The sequence below is a fragment of the Balaenoptera musculus genome, chromosome 3, assembly GCF_009873245.2.
Source record: "Balaenoptera musculus isolate JJ_BM4_2016_0621 chromosome 3, mBalMus1.pri.v3, whole genome shotgun sequence".
Taxonomy (NCBI): domain Eukaryota; kingdom Metazoa; phylum Chordata; class Mammalia; order Artiodactyla; family Balaenopteridae; genus Balaenoptera; species Balaenoptera musculus.
In genome coordinates, this window is record NC_045787.1 from 148,730,590 (window position 1) to 148,754,531 (window position 23,942).

General features: G+C 38.9%; 1 protein-coding gene across 5 annotated transcripts in view; it reads left to right on the plus strand.

Moving 5' to 3' along the window:
• The window catches only part of SFXN1 (sideroflexin 1), a 45,359-nt gene that overhangs the window by 14,082 nt on the left and 7,335 nt on the right, over positions 1–23,942 (plus strand). For all 5 annotated transcript variants that reach the window (XM_036846961.1, XM_036846962.1, XM_036846957.1 and 2 more), the window contains exons 2-8: positions 823–995; positions 12,061–12,231; positions 12,957–13,055; positions 14,598–14,673; positions 15,266–15,351; positions 16,272–16,399; positions 19,185–19,234. In XM_036846961.1, the coding sequence (XP_036702856.1) occupies positions 832–995; positions 12,061–12,231; positions 12,957–13,055; positions 14,598–14,673; positions 15,266–15,351; positions 16,272–16,399; positions 19,185–19,234 (774 nt within the window). In that variant the 5' untranslated portion in view covers positions 823–831. The remainder of the gene's footprint in view (positions 1–822; positions 996–12,060; positions 12,232–12,956; positions 13,056–14,597; positions 14,674–15,265; positions 15,352–16,271; positions 16,400–19,184; positions 19,235–23,942) is intronic.

Sequence of the window (23,942 nt, forward strand, 5' to 3'; positions counted from 1 at the left end):
TTCAGCATGGATAAATTATAGCAGATTTTGTTTCTTTATTCTTTATTTTCTACAATAAGCTTATATTATTCAAAATACTACAATAAGCATGTATTACAGCAATACAAAGCAGCTCTAAAAATAAGCATATATTACTCAGGGAAAGAAACTAGTTACTTTAGAAAAAAGTAATGGTTCTTAGCCAGAAAATAAGTATTTTATGAGGAAAATTATATGCTCTTATGTTATTACTATTTTTGGGGTTGTCAAAATGTGTTTTTCCCACTATGACTCTGTTATATTGAGGAGAATAATTTTTCGTTTTTGATTGGTGGTTTATACGCTGAATAAGGCTGAATGAACCTGAATCTTTTTTTAATTGTAGAATTTTTAGCATGTAAGCCTTTTTGCATAATTAGTCACTTCTAGTTGTAGGAAAAACAAATTTAGTAAACCAGAATGCCGCAGTAGTTTGACGTTGGTTCTTTCATCCAGAAAAAGTGTTTCAGACTTCAGACCCTATTATTGTTGATGTTATTTTTAACTTTTTATATTTTTATTTTTTTCTGAAGAATAGATTTCCAAAGTAAGGGATGATGAAATACTATGTCCTTATAAAAAGAACTATGTGGGAAATTATTGAAATTTGGTTAAGATAAATTGAGATTTACAGACAAATTTAGCTTTGGATTTAAATAGCCTTTCTGCCATTTATAGCAAAATTATTTTCATAAATAAGAATGTACATAACTCTTTATTTGAAGATTAGTGTGACTACAAAGTTTCTAAATGTGTAGTGACTTTATAAGTCTTAACTAGGCCTGTCCTTTTGACCCTCTACAGTCCAGGACAATGTCTGGAGAACTTCCACCAAACATTAACATCAAGGAACCTCGATGGGATCAAAGCACTTTCATTGGACGAGCCAATCATTTCTTCACTGTAACTGATCCCAGGAATATTCTGTTAACCAACGAACAACTAGAGGATGCAAGGAAAGTAGTGCATGATTACAGGTAACATTAACAAGTATGCTTTGGGGCTTAATATATTAATAGATCATCATGTTAGCCTATTGTCTTTAAACCTTCCCTTAGTGATTTTTCAACATTTTTTTTTGCAATTGAATCCTTTTTATAAAAAATAAAAATAAAAATGTAAGAAATAGGAAGACGTGTTCCATTCCCCATTGTTGACCCTTAACACAGATATCCAGGGTTCGTAGTAACCTGAAAATAAGCCAACCATCCCTCCAACTCATAGGTGCCAATCCGTGAGGTCCCCTTTCTAGAGCCTTGTCTTCTGCTCGCCAATACAGCCACACCTGCATCCACATCCTTCTGTCTCCAGATGGAGACTGCATCTTACAAAAAGCAAGTCTTCAAGAATTAGGGTAGGTTGTTCGCTTCTTCTCAGATTAAGCCCCAGTGAATAAACCCCACATATAGTAGCTCAGATGGGAAGGATGCTGGTGGCACAGTTTGTAGGTTTGGGATGGACTCCGTCAGTTCAAAGAGCCAGGCATGAGGTGAGAGAAGAGACATGCTCTAAGGCAATGGTCACAACTTTCTTTTTTTTTTAATTTATTTAATCTTTTAATACAATTTTTAAAGGTTACACTCTGTTTACAGTTACTACAAAATATTGGCTATATTCCCCGTGTTGTACAGTACATCCTTGAGCCTATCTTACATCCAGTAGTTTGTACCTCCCACTCCCCCACCCCTATGTTGCCCCGCCACACTAGTAACCGCTAGTTTGTTCTCTATATCTGTGAGCCTGCGTCTTTTTTGTTACATTTACTAGTTTGTTGTATATATATGTATATATTCCACATATAAGTGACATCATACAGTATTTGTCTTTCTTATTTCACTTAGCATAATGCCCTCCAAGTCCATCCATGTTGCTGCAAATGGCAGAATTTCATTCTTTTTTATGGCTGAGTACTATTCCAGTGTGTGTGTGCGTGTGTGTGTGTGTGTGTGTGTGCCACATCTTCTTTAGCCATTCATCTGTTGATGGACGTGCAGCTTTCTTGATAAAAGACCATATAAGAAATATTTCCGCCTTCGTGGACCACAGAGGATTTCCGTCTTATTCTGCATGTTCTGCCTATTCTTCTTAGTGTCTTGGGGGTTTGTTTGCTTGTTTGTTTGTTTTCTAGGGCTTTTTGTTTGGTTGGTTGTTTTATAATCCTTTAAAAGATGTAAAAATCACTCTTAGCTAGCCAGCCATACAGACCACAGACAGTAGTTTGCTGACTCCTGCTCTCAGGGAAAGTCAGCCAGAAGCTGAGAATTGGATTAGTGGGAGCTATGAGCCTAAACATGCCAAGAATAATCCATGCAAGGTACGTATTTGACTGTCACATGGCTAGTCAGTGAGGCCACCAAGGGCGGTCTATAAACTTTGTTACCAAACACTGAGTCTGGCCAGGTCTTAGCATGCACAGCCGTGCAGAAAGAGGGCTCCCGGAGCAGCAGAACGTCATGGAGCCCTATGAGCAAGTCCTGAGGAACGAGGCAGAGGAAGACAGCAGAAGCGCATTTCAGAATTCCATCAAGTAAATGTTCCATGATTCTGGAACAAAAGCCATAAAAAGAGGAAAGGTGGAGATGTCAAGACAGCTAGAGGACTTGAAAAGAAGCCATAAAAGAGATTGCAAAGCCCCTAAACTTGTAAGAGCAAAATTAAAATCTTCACTGGAGGCAGTGGTGGAGAAGTAATGACATCAATGGTCCCGAGAAAAAGTGGAAACAGAGATGCTGGGGATAAACCTGAGTCACTCTCCAAGGATGAAGATCTGAGGTCGGCACACTTTTTCTGCAAAGGGCCAGATGGTAAAAATTTTCAGCTGTGCAGGCCCTACAGTCTCATTCTGTGTTGTTTTGCTTGTTCACCACCCTTTAAAAATGGAAAAACCATTCTTAGTGCACCAGCCATTCAGAAATAGGCGTGGGCTGTAGTTTGTCAACTCCTGATACAGATGAAAAGGTGAGAGCGTGAAAAGGATTATACTTCAGGGGACTAGAGGATGGAGAGTGAAGATGTCATTTATTGATGCTTCTCAAGGGGAAACTAGAAAAATGCGAAAGAGGTCGTAGTAAGTAGATAAAAGAATTTTCCTGTAGTGAGGACAAACAGCCACAAATTAGGCTCACCCTGTTTCAGGCAAAGAGACCCACATATGGAGTTTTTTTTCTTTTTTCTACAAAGCAACTTTTTAAAATTTCATAAGCATTCGAACAGGGAAAAAAGTCATTAAAAAAGAACAAATGACAGAGAAGTCTCAATCTTCTTATCTATGCACTGAGCGCCAGAGGACAGTAAAGGAATGTGTGCCGAGTTTCCAGGAGAAAGCATGAAACCCAGGAATTTTATACCAGAGTGACTCTGTTTACAGAGGCAACAGAAAAATATATAACAACATCAAAAATAAACTCCTCATAAATCCTTCTTGAGAGGTCAGGAGATGAAGCAAAATTGAGTTCAAAAATAAGAAATCCATAGTATGTTGTGATTCCTCAAACAATTCAAAATGGAATTACCGTATGATCCAGCCATTCTACTTCTGAGTATATACCCAAAAGAATTGGAAGCAGGGTCTTGAACAAACATTTGCACACCCATGTTCATAGTGGCATTACTCATAATAGCCAAAGGTGGAAGCAACCCAAGTGTCCGTGGATGGATGAATGGAAAAATAAAACGTGGTATATTCACACAATAGAATACTATTCAGCCTTAAAAATGAAGGAAATCCTAACACGTGCTACAACATGGATTAACCTTGAAGACATTATGCTAAGTGAAATAAGCCAGTCACAAGAGGACAAATTATTGTACAATACTACTTATATAATGTGCCTGGAGTAGCCAAGTTCATAGAGACGGAAAATAGAATTGGTGGTTGCCAGGGCCTAGGGGGCCAGGGAATCAGGAGTTATTGTTTAATGAATACAGTCTCAGTTGGGGATGATGAAGACATTCTGGAGATAGATGGATGGTGGCAATAGTTGGACGGTTACATGAATATGCTTAGTACCACAAAACTGTACAGGTAAAAATGGTTGAGATGGTAAACTTTATGTTACATATTGTATTACAGTAAAAAAAAAAAAAAGTAAGAAAGCTGTAATATAAATAGACTAGTGACGAATGTCGAAACTGTTAAAATAGAAATAGTTGTTGCATTTCTAGTTATAAAGCATTGTATAGGCAAAAAGAAATTTTAAGTGTTTTGTAAAAAATAGTAATAGCTATCTGAATCTAAAGCCCTAGATTGTAGTATCAAAAAAAAATGTTTTTAACAAAAAAAAAACAACAAGAAGAGGAGGAATTAAAAGTATACCAAATATTTATCTTAAATAGGAGGTGGGATCAAAAGTATATATGGTTTGGCTCTTTACCATGTTAGAGAAATGTATTGTAGAATGGTTTTGAGAATCTTAATGGTAACCACTAGTCAAGTTAAATCTTAGTATATATCTTCTAAAACCCCAAAGGCATAAAAACAAAGACAGTGTAATAAGTGTAGCTAAAGGTAAAACCAAAAAACTGTCATAGAAGCTTTTAAAATAACGTAAAACAAGATGGAGAAGGCCAGACAGCTTAGTAATAACAGTATGTGTAAAAGGGATTAAAACCCTCTATTAAAATCAGAGACTTTAAAATAGTGTAAAAACACTTTAAAAGCTCAACAGTGACATGGCATTCCAATTAGAATGCATGAGGGTTGCTAGCTACATGACTAATCTCTGTATGAGGTCGTTGTGCATGGAAAAATACAATGCCTTCCTCCAAGAATCGCTGAGCACCTCACCTTCTTTTCTCTTCACCTTTTAAGGAATATAAAACCCTTAAAGTCTGTGCCATAAATTGCTGCACTGGGGATTAGGGGTAATGCTGCTTTTATCATGTCTGCTTTTATATACATTATATATCTATATCTATATATCTGTATCTATATCTATATCTTTATATATTCATCAGTAAAACCAATTGGTGAATTAATGGTGAATTCACCAATTGGTGAATTAAGAAATATTCCAGAGTTCTCCCCCTACCCACTAAGAGACAAATTAGCTGTGAACTCTCAGAGGAGAATAGCTCAAAGGGTTAGTTGGGATCAAGGAAGTATCATGTACAGTGTACCTTCAAGGAATATGAATACCAATGATCTATAGTCCTCATGGGATACCAACGTGCTATTTTAGTATGAATCCAAAGGGAGGTAATAAAAATGACTAACATCACAAAGCAGGACGAAGGTAACTGCAAATAAAAAGGAAGCTGTATGAAAATCAGACAAAATTCAATTCAGGGCGAATAGATCAGAAAAATTTGATATTTATAAAATGACCATGTTCGGTATTCATGAACTAGTTAATGTTACATCAAAATATACAAAGAAAAGACTGTTAGAAATACAGACAGAACTTGATTAATCATGTCAGAATTGTTCCGTACTTTCCTTTAACTGTACAAAAAGAAAAACCAAAAGTAAAATTACAAAGTAAAAATAATGAGAAAATTAATATGAAAACTTAAGGGATTGCGCCAAAATTGTACTCTGAGTGGAAGTTTATAGTTTTACATGTCTCTCTGATTAAATGTTAAAGGCTTACAACAAATGAACTGAGACTTCAGCTTAAGAAATTAAAGAACAGCACAAAATAATAAAAAGAAAATAGCAATAGCACATGCTGTGTAATGATACTGCCTGAATCACTTCATGTGCATTCGTTTAAGCCTCAACAGCCCTTGAAGGTAGGAGCTCTTGTTATGCCCATTTTTCAGATGAAAGAACTAAGGCAGAAAAGTCAATGTCCTGCCACTGTTAAGTGGCAGAGCCAGCATAGAAACTCAGACAGTCTGACTCCAGAGTTCATGCTGTTAACCACTATATAGACTGTTTTTCAAAGAAAACAGAGAGAAGGTCATTTTTTTAAGGTCAGAAATTAACAGAATTGAAAAATACATGAAAAACTGGTTCTCTGATAAGCCCAGAGAAAGATAAGCCTCTGGCACGTCTAATCAATATAAAATAAATAAATAAAACTCAAAATATGTAACAAGAGGATAAGAAAGTTGCCTGTGAGAAATAGAAATATAAAAATGAAGGGGCTTCCCTGGTGGCGCAGTGGTTAAGAATCCTCCTGCCAGTGCAGGGGACATGGGTTCGAGCCCTGGTCCAGGAAGATCCCACATGCCGCAGAGCAGCTAAGCCTGTGTTCCACAGCTCTGAGCCTGCGCTCTTGAGCCCGCAAGCCACAACTACTGAAACCTGTGTGCCTAGAGCCTGCGCACCACAATGAAGAGTAGCCCCCGCTCACCACAACTAGAGAAAGCCCGTGCACAGCAATGAAGACCCAATGCAGCCAAAAATAAATAAGTTGAATAAATAATTTTTTTTAAAATTGAAGCCTACTATGTAGCTCTTTGCTAAAAATTTTAGAAATATTAGTGACATGTCTAGCCTTCTATGAATATATAAATTACCAAAATTGACTCAGTCCAAAATAAGGCAGGGAAAGAGAAAAAAAAGGAACCAGGAGAGATGAGGCAAACAGAAAACAAAGAGCAAGATGGCAAAATAAATAAATAAAAATAAAACTTTCCCACAAAAATCAAGGCCAATTAGCATCACAGGTGAAAGAAATTATTTCTTCACAGAAAGAAACTATATCAATTCCATCACAAACTCTCTCAGAAAATAGAAGAGGGGGAAAGACTTCTTCATCCATTTTATGAGACCACTGATAGCAAAACCAAAGAGATTACAAGACAAAAATTACAAACCAATATCCCTCATAAACATAGACACAAAAAATCCTCAACAAAATTTACAACTTAAATCTAGCCATCTTTAAAAGGGATAATACCCAAAATAAGCAGAACCCAAATATAGTTCATCACAAGATTGCAAGGTCATTTTAACATTTAGAAATCACTGTATCAGTAGACTATGACAGAAGAACATACAATCTTCTCAATAGGTGCAGAAAAAGCAGACAAAATCCAACATCCCTTCATGAGAAAACTCTCAGCAAACTAGGAATAGAAGGAATAAAGTACATCTAAGAAAAGCCTATAACGAACACCAAACTTAATGATGAAAGAATGAAAACTTTCCCCCTGAGATCAGGAACAAGGCAGGGAGTTCAGCTTTCACTACTTTTATTCAGCATTGGACTAGCATAGCTAGTCCAATAAGAAAAAAAGAGCAACAAAAATAAAAGATGTACAGATAGGAAAGGAATTAAACTCTCTTCATTCACAGAAAACATGATCATCTATATAGAAAGAATCTACCAAAAATGCAAATAGAGTGTGTTTAGCACAGACACAAGATATAAGATTAATATACAAAAATCAATTGGGTTTCTGTATAGTAACAACTAACAACTGGAAATTGAAATTTTAAAAATCATATTTTCAGTAGCAACAAAAATATTAAATGCCTGATTTCAAGACTTACTGTAAAGCTCAAGTAATCAAAACAGTATAGATATATAGATCAGTGGAACAGTATAGAGAATCCTGAAATAAACTCAAACATATATAGTCAATTGATTTTTAAATAAAGATGTCAGGATAATTCAATAGAGAAAGAATATTCTGTTCAATGAGTGGTTCTGGAAAAATGGATTTCCACATTAAAAAAAAGAGTATTAATCTTAACAAAATCATAAACATAACTTGAAATGGATGATAGACCTAAATATAGAAGCTAACACTGTAAAACTTCTAGAAGAAAGCAAGATAAAATCTGTATGACTTTGGGATAGGCAAAGATTTCTTAGATAAGACATAAGCATGAACAATAAGGGAAAAGATATGTCTCTCCACTTTGTAAGACACTGTTTAGAAAACAAAAATGCAATTCACAGACTGGAAGAAAATATTTGCAAAACGTATAGCTTATAAAGGACTTATGTCCAGAAGAGATAAAGAATTATTTTCATTCCAACCCAATTTGTTTAAATGGTCAAAAGATTTGAATAGGCTGATGACACTAAACCAAAGAAAATATAGAAATATCAAGTAAGCATATGGAAAGAAGCTGAGCATCATTAGTTGCTAGGGAAATGCAAATTAAAACCACAATGAAATATCACCTCACACCTGTCAGAATCAAAAAGACAACAAATAACAACTGTTGGCGAGGATGTGGAGAAAAGGGAACCCTTCTGCCCTTTTAATGGGAATGTAAATTGGTGCAGCCACCTATGGAAAATAGTATGGAGGTTTCTTTAAAAATTAAAAATAGAAGTACCATACGATCCATCAATTCCATTCCTGGGTATTTATTCAAAGAAAACAAAAACACTAATTAGAAAAAGATATATGTACCCCTGTGTTTATTACAGCATTATTTACAATAGCCAAGATATAGAAGCAACATAAGTGCCAATCAATAGATGAATGGATAAGAAGATGTGGTATATATAGATATGTAAAACATCTATTACTCAGCCATAAAAAAGAATGAAATCTTGTCATTTCCAACAACACGGATGGACTTGGGTGTATTATGCTAAGTGAAAATAAGTCAGACAGCGAAAGACAAATACTGTATGATTTTACTTATACGTAGAATCTAAAAAATAAAACAAATGAACATAACAAAACAAAAACAAAGTCATAGATACGGAGAACAAACAGGTGGTTGCCATAGGAAAGGGGGTCGGGGGAAGGAGAGAAATTGGTGAGGGAGATTAAGAGGTACAAACTCTCAATTGCAAAATAAATGAGTCACAGGTATACATGAGACACAGTACAGTGTGGGGATATGTCAATAACTGTAATTTTAATATCTTTGTAAGATGACAGATGGTAACTAGACTTATCGTGGTGATCATTTTGAAATGTACAGAAGTACCGAATCACTATGTTGTGTACCAGGAACTAACATAGTGTTGTAGGTCAATTATACTTCAAAAACAAACAAACAGACAGACAAGCTCGTAGAAAAAGAGATCAGATTTGTGGTTTCCAGAGGCGGGGGTTGGGAGAGGGGGAATTGGCTGAAGGCAGTCAGAAGGTACAAACTACCAGTTATAAAATAAATAAGTACTTGGAATGTGATGTACAACATGATAAATAGAATTAACACTGCTGTACATTATATATGAAAGTTACGAGAGTAAAGTCTGAGTTCGCATCAGCAGGAAAAATATTTCTTTCTATGTCTTTAATTTTGTATCTGTATGAGGTGATGAATGTTCACTAAACTATTGTGCTGATCATTTCATGATGTATGTAAGTCAAGTCATCATGCTGGATACGTTCAACTTAGATAGTGCTGTATGTCAACTATATCTGAACAAAACTGGAAGAAAAGAAAAGAGTATACATTGGAAAGTCTAAAAATAAAAAACAAAACAAAAATCACAATGAGATACCACTTTATACCTACTAAAATGGTTAAAAAGAGAATTGATAAATACCTGTGGTTCATTCATTGAATGGAGTACCACTCAGCAATTAACCAGTCACTGATACAACAAAGATGCATCTGAAAGCACTATGCAAAGTTGAAGAAACCAGACACATAGTACTACTCACTCACATGATTCCATTCGTGTGAAATTCTCAAAGAGGCAATACTGTAGTAGTAGAAGGCAGATCTGTGGTTGCCAGGAAGTGAGGGAATGACTCCTAAGGGGCCTGAGGGAAGTTTTGGGGAGATGAAAATATTCTATACCATGATTCTGAAGGTGGTTACACCACCGTGTACATTTTTCAAAACTCATCAAATTGTATACTTAAATGAATGACTTTTATAATATTTAAATGATACCTTAATAAAGAGATTTAATTTCTTTTAATGTTATGAGAACATAGAAAACAAAAAGAGATGCTTTCCCCTTTGGTAACCATAAGTTTGTTTTCTATTAGACAGTATTTTTCAATTTCATTCCTAAGAACAATATATATATATATATATTTTTAAATATATATAAATAAATAAAATACCTGGGAATTAACTTACCCAGAAGTATGAGGCAAGTACAGACCACTGGGCGACATTAAAAGATGCCTTTGAGTAACTGGAGAAATATGTGGTAGGCCTGGATAGAAAGTCTTATTGCTGTAGAGATAGCAGTTCTCTCCAGATTAATACAGTTTTGGTCAAAATACAATTGCGATCCCCTATAAAATTAACAAAATAATTCTAAGAGTTATCTGGAAGAACAAATTACTGGGTATAACTAAGGCACTTTTGAGAAAGCTGAAGAAGAGTAGTGGAGGGAAGGACCACTGCTCTACCAGATAATAAAATGGACCCTCAGTTACAATGGTGGGTTTGGCAGCATGAGGTGTAGATGATGGGCACACTGTAGAAAGTCCAGAAATCAAGCCTAACGTTCACAAAAGTTCATGATGGTAAATATAGCATGGAAATCTTGGTATTGGAAGGGCAGACCAGCCAACTGGAATCTAAAATTAAGCAATTTCACATATTCATATCTTAAGATAAATTTCAAATAGATTAAAACTGTGACCAAAAAAAAAAAAAAAAAACTATTAGGAAAATGCAAAGACGTATATAGGTGAACATACCTATAATCTTGAAGTGGGTCACACCCTTCTAGGCAGAAACTTCATTTGTTCCTACCTGACTGCATAATAGTAAAAATTTTCAGGGTGGCAGATAACATAACTAACCAAAATTATCCATATTGTATAAAGAATACAACAGGTTACCTAAATAATAATAATGCCACTGCTGCTGAGGATAAAAAAGAAAAAGACATACTCAAGTACAGAAAAAGGATAAAAGATATATTTACAGTTTTAATATTTTACATAGCTTTTGTCTCAGCAAATGTGCTCATTTCTTTCTAAATAATCTTGGATGTGGGAAAAATTTTATTTATAAGGATATTTACTTCCTTATCCCTTACCAATGGAAAAGGTTAAAAGCAATTAAAATGTCCAACAGTAGGGGATTGGTATAATTTCTAAGGCTGCCATAACACATTACCACAAACTGAGTGGCTTAATACAACAGAAATTTATTCTCTCACAGTTCCAGACTCTAGAAGTCTGAAATCAAGGTGTTGGCAGGGCCCTGCTCCCTCTGACGGCTCTAGGGCAGAATCCCTCCTTTCCTCTTCCAGCTTCTAGTGGTCCTAGGCTTGTAACTACGTCACTCAAATCTCTGCCTCTGTCATCACATGTCCTTCTTCTTTGTGTGGCTGCACTTGGTCTTATAAAGGCATCAATCATTTGATTTGCTCCTCCCCCGCCCCCACCAATCCAGCATGACCTCACCTTAACTATGTAATTACATCTGCAAAGACCCTGTTTATAAATAAGGTCACATTTTGAGGTTCCAGGTGGACAAGAATTTTAGGGGGGACACTATTCAACCCAGTACAGATGATATAGAAGAATATCATAGAGAAATGTTTGCAAAATATTATTGAATAAAAAAGGTGATTGGATACAATGCCTTTAAATAAAAACATCATGTATAATAGATCCAATAAAAGCCTGAAAGGGCATTTACCAAAGCATTTTGCCAGTGGTGCTAAGTTGGGAAAGGCTTGAATGATTTTAATTGTGTTAATGAATTCCTGTATTTTCTAAATTTCTTGCAATGAATATGTGTTTCTTTGATAAAGAGGAAAAATAGTGAGCCTTTCTTATCTAGGTTTTCAAACTATAGGTTTAAAAATGAATTCATATTCTTGATTGCTACAGCTTTTGTCTAATGAGTTAAAAATATCTTAGCATTTACAGAGTTCAAAGTACATTTTTAAATGTCATTTAAAACAAAGAATATTTCAAAGTTGAATACTTCCCTATTCTACAAGATGCTTTTGTTTTTCCAAATTATAGACAATTTGAGGTTTATGGGTTTGACATGCTCATTTTAAGTGTTTATTGTCTTTTTTGTGTTATTAGAATTTCCCTGACTCTGTAATAGTTAGATTTGTCACTCCATGCAGACACAGATGTTCTAGGTAAACATAAACTCCAGAACATTCTAGCTACATGTCTCTAGAGCACTGGTGAGATATTTGGAATGAACAATTGCCATGTTATTTGTTGCTGTTTTCCTAGGCAAGGAATTGTTCCTCCGGGTCTCACAGAAAATGAGTTATGGAGAGCAAAGTACATCTATGATTCAGCTTTTCATCCCGACACTGGTGAAAAGATGATTTTGATAGGAAGGATGTCAGCTCAGGTTCCAATGAACATGACCATCACAGGTTGTATGATGACATTTTATAGGTGAGTTCTGGCAATGTAACGACAGTTTGTTTGCTTTATATTCCAGAAGCTTAAAGTACATTTTTTTATGTGAGTGGTTTTATCGAAATAAATGTCATTTCATGTGGAGTTTCATTTTGTTGCAACTCTAGGGGGTTGTTTTACCTTTTCCCTCTGTTGAATAGAACTCTCCTTGTTGCCCAAAAGGAGGTTGAATTTCTCCCGAAATCTTAGACCCAAAAGAAAATGAGAAAGAAAATAAAAAGATCCTCTAAGCAGATTCTGTTTTTAATCCATTCATATGATATAGGTATAAGTATAGGTGTAGGTGTAGACACAGAGGCTTATACATGTAGTGAGGAGGGACCAGAAATAGCCTACAAACGGCTTTTTTTCCCTAAGAGAAGGGACCTGACATTAATCACATTAATTGAGTGCCTACTCTTTGCTGGGCTCCCTTACAAATTTAAGATAAAATTTAAATAAGTTAGCTCCATCCTCACCCTAACCCTCTGAGTTTGTTGCTATCCATATCTAACAAATGAGGAAACTGAGAATCAGACAAGATAAAAATCTGCCCAGCCACACCGGTCCTCGGCCTTTGACCCAGAACACACAGTCCTGGACCCAGCGTTCTCCCTTCTCCAGTCCATCTCCCCTCTGGTTACTGATGCTCACATTGTCCATTCTGCATGGCGGCGAGTTCACAGGCGCTGGTGGGCATGTGACGGGTCGCTCTGTTTCAGGACCACGCCGGCCGTGCTGTTCTGGCAGTGGATCAACCAGTCCTTCAATGCCGTGGTCAATTACACCAACAGAAGTGGAGACGCTCCCCTCACTGTAAAGTAAGACTGGAAGATGTAACTGTCCTCTGCACGTCTCTGGGGTTCATTTGATTCGCTGGTGATGCTCTCCTGGTTAAAAAAGTATATTCGGACAAATTGCTTATATGGTTTGGAATCCTAGGGAGCATATTTTTCAGTGGTGTTTCTTTTCCTCCCTTTCTATGTAGGTAACGATTTTTTGCAGCCTGCCTTTTCAGACGTTATCCGTGCTGTTAGTGGCTCTGGTAGGAGGACATGGCTCCCACACCCTAGGGCGCATCCCCCCCTCGCCCCCGCAGAACACACAGCAGGCAGCTCAGGGCTGGCCTGTGTGAAGTGACACACTGTACCCCCATCCACCCTGTGGGTGTAGAAAGATACCAACATCAAAAGTAGCAGAATCAACAGTGTGATCTCTGCAGAAATCCAGGGGAATTTTATATCTGATTTGTCTTTAAGATAGGACGCCTCCGGAACCCAAAAGAAAGTGAATGGATTTAAAATTTTGCCTCCTGTGAAAAGATGTTCAGATAGGCTAAAGTGATTAGTTAACCAAAACTTTGAGCCTAACTTAATGACACTTCAAAGCATTTTCTTTTTTGTTTTAACTCTTAAATTGCTGTTGACAACCTGTAGTCTTCTATTATCATCCTAGGGAACAAAGAATATTGAAATCTGCAACCCAGCAGTGCTGACCACACCTTCATTTCATCCAATCCTTGAATTAAAATTTATTTTAAAATAAGAGAGAACTGCTTGGGCTTAATTGTATTTTGAGGATGAGACTTTCAGTATTTTTATACCATAAGATGTCATTTTTAGAATGGCAGCACTGCATTTTTACTCTCAGTATGTATAGTGATATTATGAGAAGTATTTTTTTTATTTAAGCAAATATGCTACAAACATTTAAGCTAATATGCATTTTCCCACATTTGTAGCTTCCTGCACAGTCCCTGCTTCCTTCCCCCCCGCCCCACGCATACATATATACATATTCTCTATGTCTACTCATTTGGCGTGGTAGTTAGATTCTATGTGAAGAATGCCATTTTTGTACGGCTCTGCTTGCTTTTTCTATAAATATCTCTGCTTGTAGAGTGATGATGAATGTTGTTTTGTGGAATCTCCTTTTTTTAATTTATTTTATTGAACTATAGTTGATTTACAATGTTGTGTTAATTTCTGCTGTACAGCAAAGTGATTCAGTTGCACATATATACATTCTTTTTCATATTCTTTTCCATTATGGCTTATCACGGGATGCTGAATATAGTTCCCTGTGCTATACAGTAGGACCTTGTTGTTTATCCATTCTGTATATAATAGTTTGCATCAGCTAACCCCAAACTCCCAATCCATCCCTCCCCCACCCTGCTCCCCCTTGGCAACCACAAGTCTGTTCTCTATGTCTGTGAGTCTGTTTCTGTTTCTTCGATAAGTTCATTTGTGTCATGTTTTATGGAATGTCTATTCTTAATCTTCTTCATTTCTTCCAAAAATGTTGGGCTTGAGTTTTCTGACATACACTTGTTGTTTATGTACTATTTTCCTTCTTTTCAGTGAATTGGGAACAGCTTATGTTTCTGCAACAACAGGTGCTGTAGCAACAGCTCTAGGACTCAATGCGTTAACCAAGGTACTCAGATTTTTATTTCCATAGCAGTAAAGCTTCTTAATTTGTTCTCACCTGCCTGGCTCTAAGTCTCTCTGTTAATTTCTCAAAATAGTTCAAGCCCTATGACTCTCTTATTACAGTCATTATCTTCGACTGCTTTCTTAAAGTATATCTTTCAATACGTTTGGGAAGGAGTGTCACTAATAACATCTGCCAAGATCCTTGTCTGTACCTGGCACTGTGTATTCAATGCTAAATGCTCACCCACCCATACAGCCCACCAGAGGCTGGGTGCCGGGCTGGGTACCTCCAGGCACACCCCTGAAGAGGTAGAGGAGTCAGCACCTGAACCCAAGACTGTGGGACTCCAAATCCCCTGCTCCGTCAGCCATACAAAGCCATCAAAATATCTTGGAAGTCTGCCTTGTCCCAGTATGCCCAGGCTGGAAATAGAAAAATACCTCTAGGAAACCAAGTTTTGAACGTACTCTTGGCCCAAGTTTCTATACAAATAGGACTCTGCATTTGTAGAGGTTTTCAAGAAGAAATAAGTACTTGCATTCAGTACTACAGGAAAAATAAGATCTTGCTTTTGGAATTATCTTTTCTGCAGCATGTCTCTCCGCTCATAGGACGCTTTGTTCCCTTCGCTGCGGTAGCTGCTGCTAATTGCATTAATATTCCGTTAATGAGGCAAAGGTAAGGTTAATATGCCCTCTTAGAGAGGACTTGTGCTTGACAGTAGGGTCTTATAATAATCTGCTTTGTTGAAACTTAAATAAATTTGTTTTATTTTAATATTTACAGATGAAGTTTTATGAGATCTGGGATCTGCTTCCAAATAATCTGGTTTTGGGGGTGAGGATGGGTCCATTGATGAAACAAGCTCAGCTCTGAGTTGCTGATTATTAAAGCAGGCTGATGGCCTTATGGGGTTTAGAATAGTCTTTCTACCTCTGTATAATAAAAAGTTTAAAAAATAGATCTCAAACTTACGTCTATGCCTAGAAAGCTTCTTCTATAAAATAGGTTTTCCCCCTTCCCCCAAATTTTCTCTTGGGGTTTCAAATAATATTAATCTATATCTTTGGAAGTATTTTTTAGTGCTGGCAAAAATTAAAGGAGAAGAAAAAACGAGAAAAAAGCATTTTGGAATGGATAACGAAAAACAGGGTAACAGTAGGAGCTATAATTGTAGCAGTAGTGACCATAGTTAAATATCCAATAGTTCCGTGTACTTGTGACTCCTATGTCAGTATAGTTAGTTTATTTTTTAATAATTATATCTATCTCTTATTTGGAAAGTTGCTCAAATTTGCACACGAGCTTAGAAATCAGCCTTATCTCTAAGTTAGCGTATTCACCTGTTGAGTCCTATTGTTATTCAAAATGCTATACCCTTTTTTTTACAAAGTTTACTAGCATTATTTTACTTGTGTGTCTATCACACAAGGATTAAGCATGTTTGTGGTTTTAAAAATAGACTTACTAGTGCCAAAAATGACACTGGAGTGGATTTTTGGATTAAGTAGGGACTCAGGCTTTCACAGCTTCAGTACTGTTTCCAGCCATTCCGCGAAGGCACCTGTGAACTTCTTTGCCTGTGTCTTGCTCTCTAGGGAACTCAAAGTTGGCATTCCTGTCACAGATGAAAACGGGAACCGCCTGGGCGAGTCAGCAAACGCTGCCAAACAAGCCATCACGCAAGTAGTCGTCTCCAGGATCCTCATGGCAGCCCCTGGCATGGGTGAGTAGAACTTTGCCATCCATTCATTTATTCAGTACGTTTCAATCAAACAAGCATTGGTGCACCAGTGAGCAATAACCACAAAGGATCCCTTCCCTTGGTGGAACTTACTTTCTGGCAGGGGAGGCAGAAAACTAACAAAAACTAATAAAAATATGAATATGTGAGATGGTTATAGAGCTAAGGGGGAGAAAAGAGGGTTGGGGATCTTGGGGTGGAAGTGCTATCGAACGTAAGTCCGTGTGCCCGACATATAGTGAGGCCAAACGATACCAAAATGCCGGAGTTTGGAGCAGAGAAAGGTTTATGGCAGGGCCATGCAAGGACAACGGGTGGCTCATGCCCCCAGAAACCCCCGAAGGGTTTCAGCAAAGCATGTTGAAAGGCCAGGTGAGGGAGGGTGGGGCACAAGGTGTGTGATCAACTCATGCACAATTCTCTGATTGGTTGATGGCGAGACAACAGGACAGTTAACATTATCAATCCTTAGGCACCAGAAGGTCTGGGGGCTACATGCTCATAATCATCAAGTAGTTAATTTCTTCCATTTGGTGGTGGTTTTTAGCATCTGAAAAACTCGGGAAATATCCATGAGGTACTGTTAGCTGGGTACTTCAGAGAGGAGATGCAGCAGAGGATATGGGGAAGGGGTCTGTCCCAGGAAGACCCCATGGGGTCCTGCTCGGTTACAGAAGTAGACTGGACAGATGGGAGGGAGGGAGCCAAGTGGTTCCAGGGTCGAATATTCTGGGCAGACGGAACAGCAGGAGAGCAGGGAGCTGTGCCCGGTGTGATGGAAGCATCACAGGAGGCAGGTGCAGTGGGAGGAGAGAGAAGGGGGTGGGAACAGTAGAAAGGAGTAGACGAGGCCCCAGTGGGCAGAACGCAGATGGCCCCGCAAGCGTTTGGAGCCCTGGCTTTTAGTCTGAGGGGTAGGAGGCCATGGAGGGTTTCGAGCACAGGAGTGGTAATAATAATCCGGCTTAGGTTTTAACTGAGTGACTCAGGGTCCTGTGTTGAGAGTAGGCTGAAGAGGGACCAAGAATGGTGGTTGGAGACTGTTCAGGAAGCTGTTGACTACTGCAGGCAAGAGATTATGGTAGTTGGACCAGGGCAGTGACAGTGAAGGTGATGACAATTTGAAGGAAAAGAATTTGATCTTTGTAAACCTTGAAAAGAAACTTCCAAAAGTTCTTGAATAGGAATAACTTCTACTGAAGATTTATTTGTATCAATTGGAAACCCTTAGAGCACGAACCAAGTTGGGTTAGTTATAGCAGCTATTAATATATGACTCAGTTTTGTCCGTAGGACTTGGACTCAACATGACCAAAAGCAGAAAATCTCCATTGTGATTTAGTTACTCTGAGAATCTCTGGTCCACTCCTAAGGCTTCTTCAGCTACCCTCAGACCAGGGCTCTCGAGAAGGTTCTCAGACTTACTCAGAAACCAGAGGGCCCAGGAAGTACATAACTCTTTGCAGAAACATATAAATATATATTATACAGAGAGAAATGAGTATGTTTACTTTCCTTGTCTAAATCAAATGCAAACAGCACTTGGCTATTAACTAAGCTCTCAAAAGAAGCATACTTAATCAAGTGCTGTCAGGTTTTCTCACTAATATTTTTTGTTGTCTTTAAATTCCTTTTGTCACTGGGAAAGCTCATCAGCAGACAAGTAGGAGTGGGCAAAGGAAAGTTGAAGAAAAGGGCATGAAAGAAAACTTTGAGGCGCATTCCAGCTAATTGCACTCCAGCTAATTGGTTATCTGATTTAACCACATTAAGTGATTTAACAAAGAAGCACCTCAGTGCCCTCATGAGACAGCGGTGTGCACCGTAGGGGTGAGTGAATGGTGGAAACCACAGTCTTGAACTGTAGGCCAAGAGTCCCCTGAGTCCGGGACCAGCATGTTGTCACTAACCTATGAGGAGGCTGGGGAGGCCACCCCAGAACACCTGCTGAGCCCAGATTTCCAGTTTGCCGAAATCAAGGTGGCCATTCCAGTTTCTACCCTGGGTGGGCTTCTGGTTTTGTTCTTTCCCATTTTGAAATACGGCGCTCCTCTTTGGAGTTCAGCCAGCCCGACAAATTTGTTTCCAGTGGCTTGGTTACCTTAAACATTATTTAGTCCCTGGAGAAGGAACACAATCTTTCTATCCCAGCGAAATCTCTAAAGATAATTGATATATTGAAATTGATGTGACAGTTTAGTCTGATAAAAATCATGAATCAATGAACTAACCGCTATCCAATGTTTTACGTGCATCATTGCATCTAATCATCCTGGCTAGTTTGATACAATTGTCCCTATTATATAGATGAGGAAACAGAAAACTGAGGCTCAGAGAAGTGTTTTCCAGGATCACCCAGCTAGCAAGTGGTCTGCGTGACTCAAAGCAGGAATCTTTATACTGGACTCTACGTGGGATGGACACCCCGGGAAGGCTGCATTTGTTTCATTGGTATAGGAGGGAAAAGTTCCTGATGTTTGTACTGTTGCATATTTAATGTTAGATATAAAGTTCTCTTCAAGATCATAAAATTTTCTGGCTGGCAAAGAGCATTGTGTTATTTTTCAAAAATCTAGAGAATGGAAACAATGGATTTTTTTAAAAATACTAAGGTATTTGAAAGAATTATTGCAATTACTTTTACTCTGCCAGTGTGAAAATAGCCTAAAAGTAATATAAGCCTTTTGTGAAATTGTTGGGGGAAAAAAAAAAAAAAGTGAGCTGAAAATAGACATGAAGATTTAAGTGGATCTATCTTTACTTCCAGCCATCCCTCCATTTATCATGAACACTTTGGAAAAGAAAGCCTTTCTCAAGGTAAGCCCCAGTTCTGTTTAACCTTGTCTCAATCCTTTCAATTTGTTTTCAGACTTCAAACTGAACAGAATATTTCCCACATGAATAGTGAGTAAAGAATTTGAAGGCCCATGGCAATTGGGCACTTCAGGGGATATTTTATTTCTAATATCAGATATTTGAAAAAGCTCTCATAAATCTTCATTTATTGAATGCTGCCCACTCCTCTTGAGAGGTTATAACCCAGGTACACGTTCATTGTCGTCATCAGTCGGATCCCTAGGTAGGTAATAATGAGGAGATGGTGCGAATTTGGAATGATTTGTTTGTTAAGTCCCTATACATACTATCAGAAAGGAAAAATAATCTGGAGTAGTAGCTTCACAGAACACTGAATTTAGTGCCCTGCTGTATTTTTCTTTGGTGATGATATCTAATAATCTATTAATCTATCAGCCGCCTCCCCTCAGGGTCTGAAAATATTATAGGATGAAACTGTCACTGAGAAATCTCTGTGCATTGTCTGCATTCTTTTTGTAACTTCCATGATTTAATGCAATCATATTTATGCTTCATCTTAGCTTTCCAGTTCTTGTAACAAGTAGGAAAGAGTGGGATAGGGTGACTCGTTTGGCTCCTGCTGTGTTTGGAAACTGACACCATTACACCTGCCGGGAGGAATGGGTCCAGTTCCTCGCTGGAGGAGCAGGTGTGTTGTAAACACTGCAGCTCTCTTGGGGTGAATTGTTTTGGGTCTTAGCAACAGAACCGTCACACTGAGAGGACAGTATCGGACTTTGAAAAAAGGACATGGTTCACAGACCAAACACTTCCTGAATGATTTCTGTGATTAGGAGAATTCTAAGTGTCCAACAGGTAAATGTTCATTGACCTGTATTCACCCTATGGGCTCCAGGAGGAAAATTAAGGCCAACACTAAATACTTTCGATACAATCACGTTCTTGGAAAAATAAGCCAAGAAAGTATGCTTTGAAAAAATAGTAGTGTTGCGTGCCTCATTTGACCGGCATGTCGATGCCCCAACCCCATGTGAGGGAAAGGGGACCCTCTCTTCAGCAGCCCCTTCACAGTCTTTCTTGGGAGCTTTGGGTACGTGAGCAGATTGTATTCCCTGAGCTTCTTCCTCTGGCAATCTTACATGTCGATGTGAATTGCAAGATAGGGCGTCACAGTGGCTCTGTAGTGATTGAACTGTCCCATTGCTCCTGGGAACGTTCCCAGGGGGGATCCACAGACCCCCCGGGCCACCCCAGGAGGCTGCACCCTCAAATGTGCTCTACGTCCCCGTCCATCTCCTGTGAGGGTTTCTACAGCCTTAAGTGTAAGATTAAACAAAAATATAAAACAGTTACACTGATTTAATCAGTAAAGCTATTAGTGATGACCAAAATGTAAATGTGACCTCATTTGGCATAATTTACCTACTTCGATAAGCCCTGATTTTGAGGATTCATGAAAAGGCTTTGCTGAAGTCTGTTTCTGCTGCAAAATTTAGAAAAGATGAATTCTTTAAAACTGCTCAGGGATTAGTTTATGTACTAGAACAGGGACTAGATCTTGAAATTACCAAATTATGTAAACAGATGAACTCTTTAAAGCTGCCAAGGAATTAGTTTATGTACTGGAACAGTGACTAGATCTTAAAACTACTAAATTATGTAAACATCTAAAACTCACCAACTTTGACATCTCAGCGATTTTCAAATAATCTACAAAAATAAAACCAAAAATTAATGCTCCTTCCTCTATCCATCCCTGCTTTCCTTATGGGAAGTAATTTAGACTTTGAGGGAGAAAACCTAGCAAATGAACTTAGAAAGGGGGCCATCAACATTATTCTCCAGGATGCTAATAGGAAGTGACCCACCCAGTAGATCCATAACTTTGCAGACATGGAATTGATGCCCTGGGTTCTTCTCCGCTGGCTCTTGATCTGATAAGTCATTAGGATTATAGTCTTTCTGCAAGGGCATATGTTGACCCAGGCAACCTTTGGATTTGCCTGGTTGTTAATTTCTTAAGGTATTGGCATGCCAACTTTGGGAGCAATGGAGAATCAAAAACCATGTTTAATAAACCCAACTTCCCCCTCCCATGGAATTTAAGCAAAATCCGGTTTTTAAAGCAAGACCAGACTTCTGGGTAGATACAAGGCTTGGAAAGTGTCATCTCATCATGTTAGTTTGTCTGGCATAAAAGTGAACTTTTGCAAGAGAGGAATACTTTCGCAAGTGTGGGTCATTCCATCAATAATATATGATTGTCGTGAATTTGCAGGTGACTGTGAGAGCAGGTGGGAGGCCACCTTCAGTGGCAGTGTCCCCACCATTGAAGCTTTCCCATCCCCTTCTCTCTGCCTCTCAAACATCACCCAGCACCCGGTTAGCAGAGGTATGTCAGCAGCCCGGCTCTGGAGTGGAGCGGGGCCTTATTCCCCAGAGTCTTACTCCAGGCTGTGGATATTGAGCACACATGGCTGCTTACATGTGAGCTGATCATGGCGTGGGATTCCAGAAATTCTGTAGGAAAGTCTGCGTTCGAACCTACATTCATGCTAAAGAGTTAGGTCACCGGGGAAGACATGTGAAATGAACTTGGTCCTTTACTCTCCCAACTGTCATGCCTTTGAACTCCTGGGGTCTCAGTGTTGTTGGAAAAGTTGCCACGGTTACTCTAATAGCTTGGTGACAAACACTGGGCAGGAGACGTAGCTGGGCATATTGCATCGTCTTCTTGCTGGGACAGACAGAAACTGCTGTAGATACACCTGGCATTTTCTTCCAGAAGCAGCCAGCAAATGATACAAGCAGTTAGCCACTGTTGCCACACTGCCCTAGGCTTTTCACAACAATACATGAATAAATATTGTGTTTTCCTCCCTTGTTTTTGTTTGTGGTTTTCAGCTTTGCTTGGTACCATACCCTTCAATAATCATATAGAGGTGTGCCACCTCGATTCCCCTCTGCCCGCCCCACTCCACCACTGAAGGGCCTCATGTGGACCCGGAAGGGGCCGCTGGCATCAGAAGCCATGGGGCAGGGTTGGGGGAGGCGGTCAGAGTAGCTCATGGGTCAGTCCGAGCGCCTCGCTAGCTACAGAGGGTCTGGCTGCAGCTGAACTCGTTCAGACCTCTGTGGAGGATGGTGCTTTGAAAAAGCAATGGCTAAATGTTGAACTCCTCAGACATACACCCCATTCCCACATTCAGGGTTGCTGTTACACCGAAATATCGCATTTTGCCCATGTAGCGAGGACTGTAGGACTTCACTGATACCTATGGCCATTACAAAAGCATAGGCAGAGCCAGCTTATCTTCCTATCCATATGTTTCCATCTGCAAAGCACTTTCACATGCTATTTGGAAGGGCAGGCTTTTCTGAGCCCTCTTACAAAGGCTTAGAGGTCATTTCCTCAGCCGTTCATCATGCCCATGTGGGTGGCATCTGCCTGGGTCGGTTAGCGCTCTGATTGTTCCCGCAGCTCCAGCGGCCAGATGTGCCTCTCTGCAAGGATGTACTTATCTGGGCTTTTACCTTGACTATGACCAGACTCCTCTGCAAACATGAAATGAATTGAATGTTCTTGGCTTTTTTAAACGGTGAGCTTGGGGAGCATTCAGCATGACTCATCCTTCCCCCTACGCTTTATCTTTTCCCAAATGGAGCGCTGGCAAAAAGCATCAGCTGTGGGCAGGTGACTCACAGAGATCTTTGCAGTAAACCAAAAAGTTCACTGCTTAAAATCTGGTGCTTTTCCCAACAGTGTTCTTGAAGAATAGCTCCTGTGGTCTCTTTACTTTGCTGGCACTTTCATTGGGAATAAAGTTGATATGGTTTGGGTCAGATAAGAGCTCCTCATTCCTTAAGTTCTAGTTCGTTTATATTTTCTGTAATAAAAGTGGACGGCCCTGTCTACTCAGTAGATTTTCAGGATTGTCTGCTAATGGAGTGTGAATGTAGCATTTATTTGTTCATTCGTTTATTTTATTCAGCAGCCCTTTGTTGAATGCCTGTTGCATGCCAAGCAATGTGCTAGGTCCTAGCATCAGAGAAATAGGGCTTGGGCCCTGCTCTCAGGGACCATATAGCATGGTGGTGGGGAGAGGCACAGGGCAAATGGTTCCAATACATGGCGAGTACAGCGTGGGGCACAGAGGGAGCGTAGAAGAGGTTTCGCCCCCAACTGCCATAGGTGGGCAGAGACTTGAAGACAATTGGCCAGGGGCACCTGCTTTGCAGAAGCTCAGAGAAGACACAGAGCATGGCTTGTTGGGAGACTTGTAGATGGTCAGGTTGCCTGGGCTGTGGGCCGTGTGTAGGGAATTGACTGTACCATATATAAAAATCAACTCCCAATAGTTCATGGAATCTAAATGTAAAAATCTACAATTGTCAAACTTCTAGAAGAAAATATAGCAGAACATCTTTGAGATCTAGAGTTGGGCAAAGATTTCTTAGACATAACACCAAAAGCACAGTCCATAAAAGAAAAAATTGACAAATTGGGCTTCAACAAAGTGTTAAAGTTCTGTTTTTTGAAAACTGTAAAGAGATTGAAAAGACAAGAAACAGACTGGGAGAAAATTTATGCAAAGTATGTGTCTGATAAAGGACTTGTATCCAGAATATATAAAGAATCCTCAATACTTGTTAAACAACCCAGTTTTTTTTTTTTAAAAAAAGGGCAAAAGGTTTGAACAGACATTTC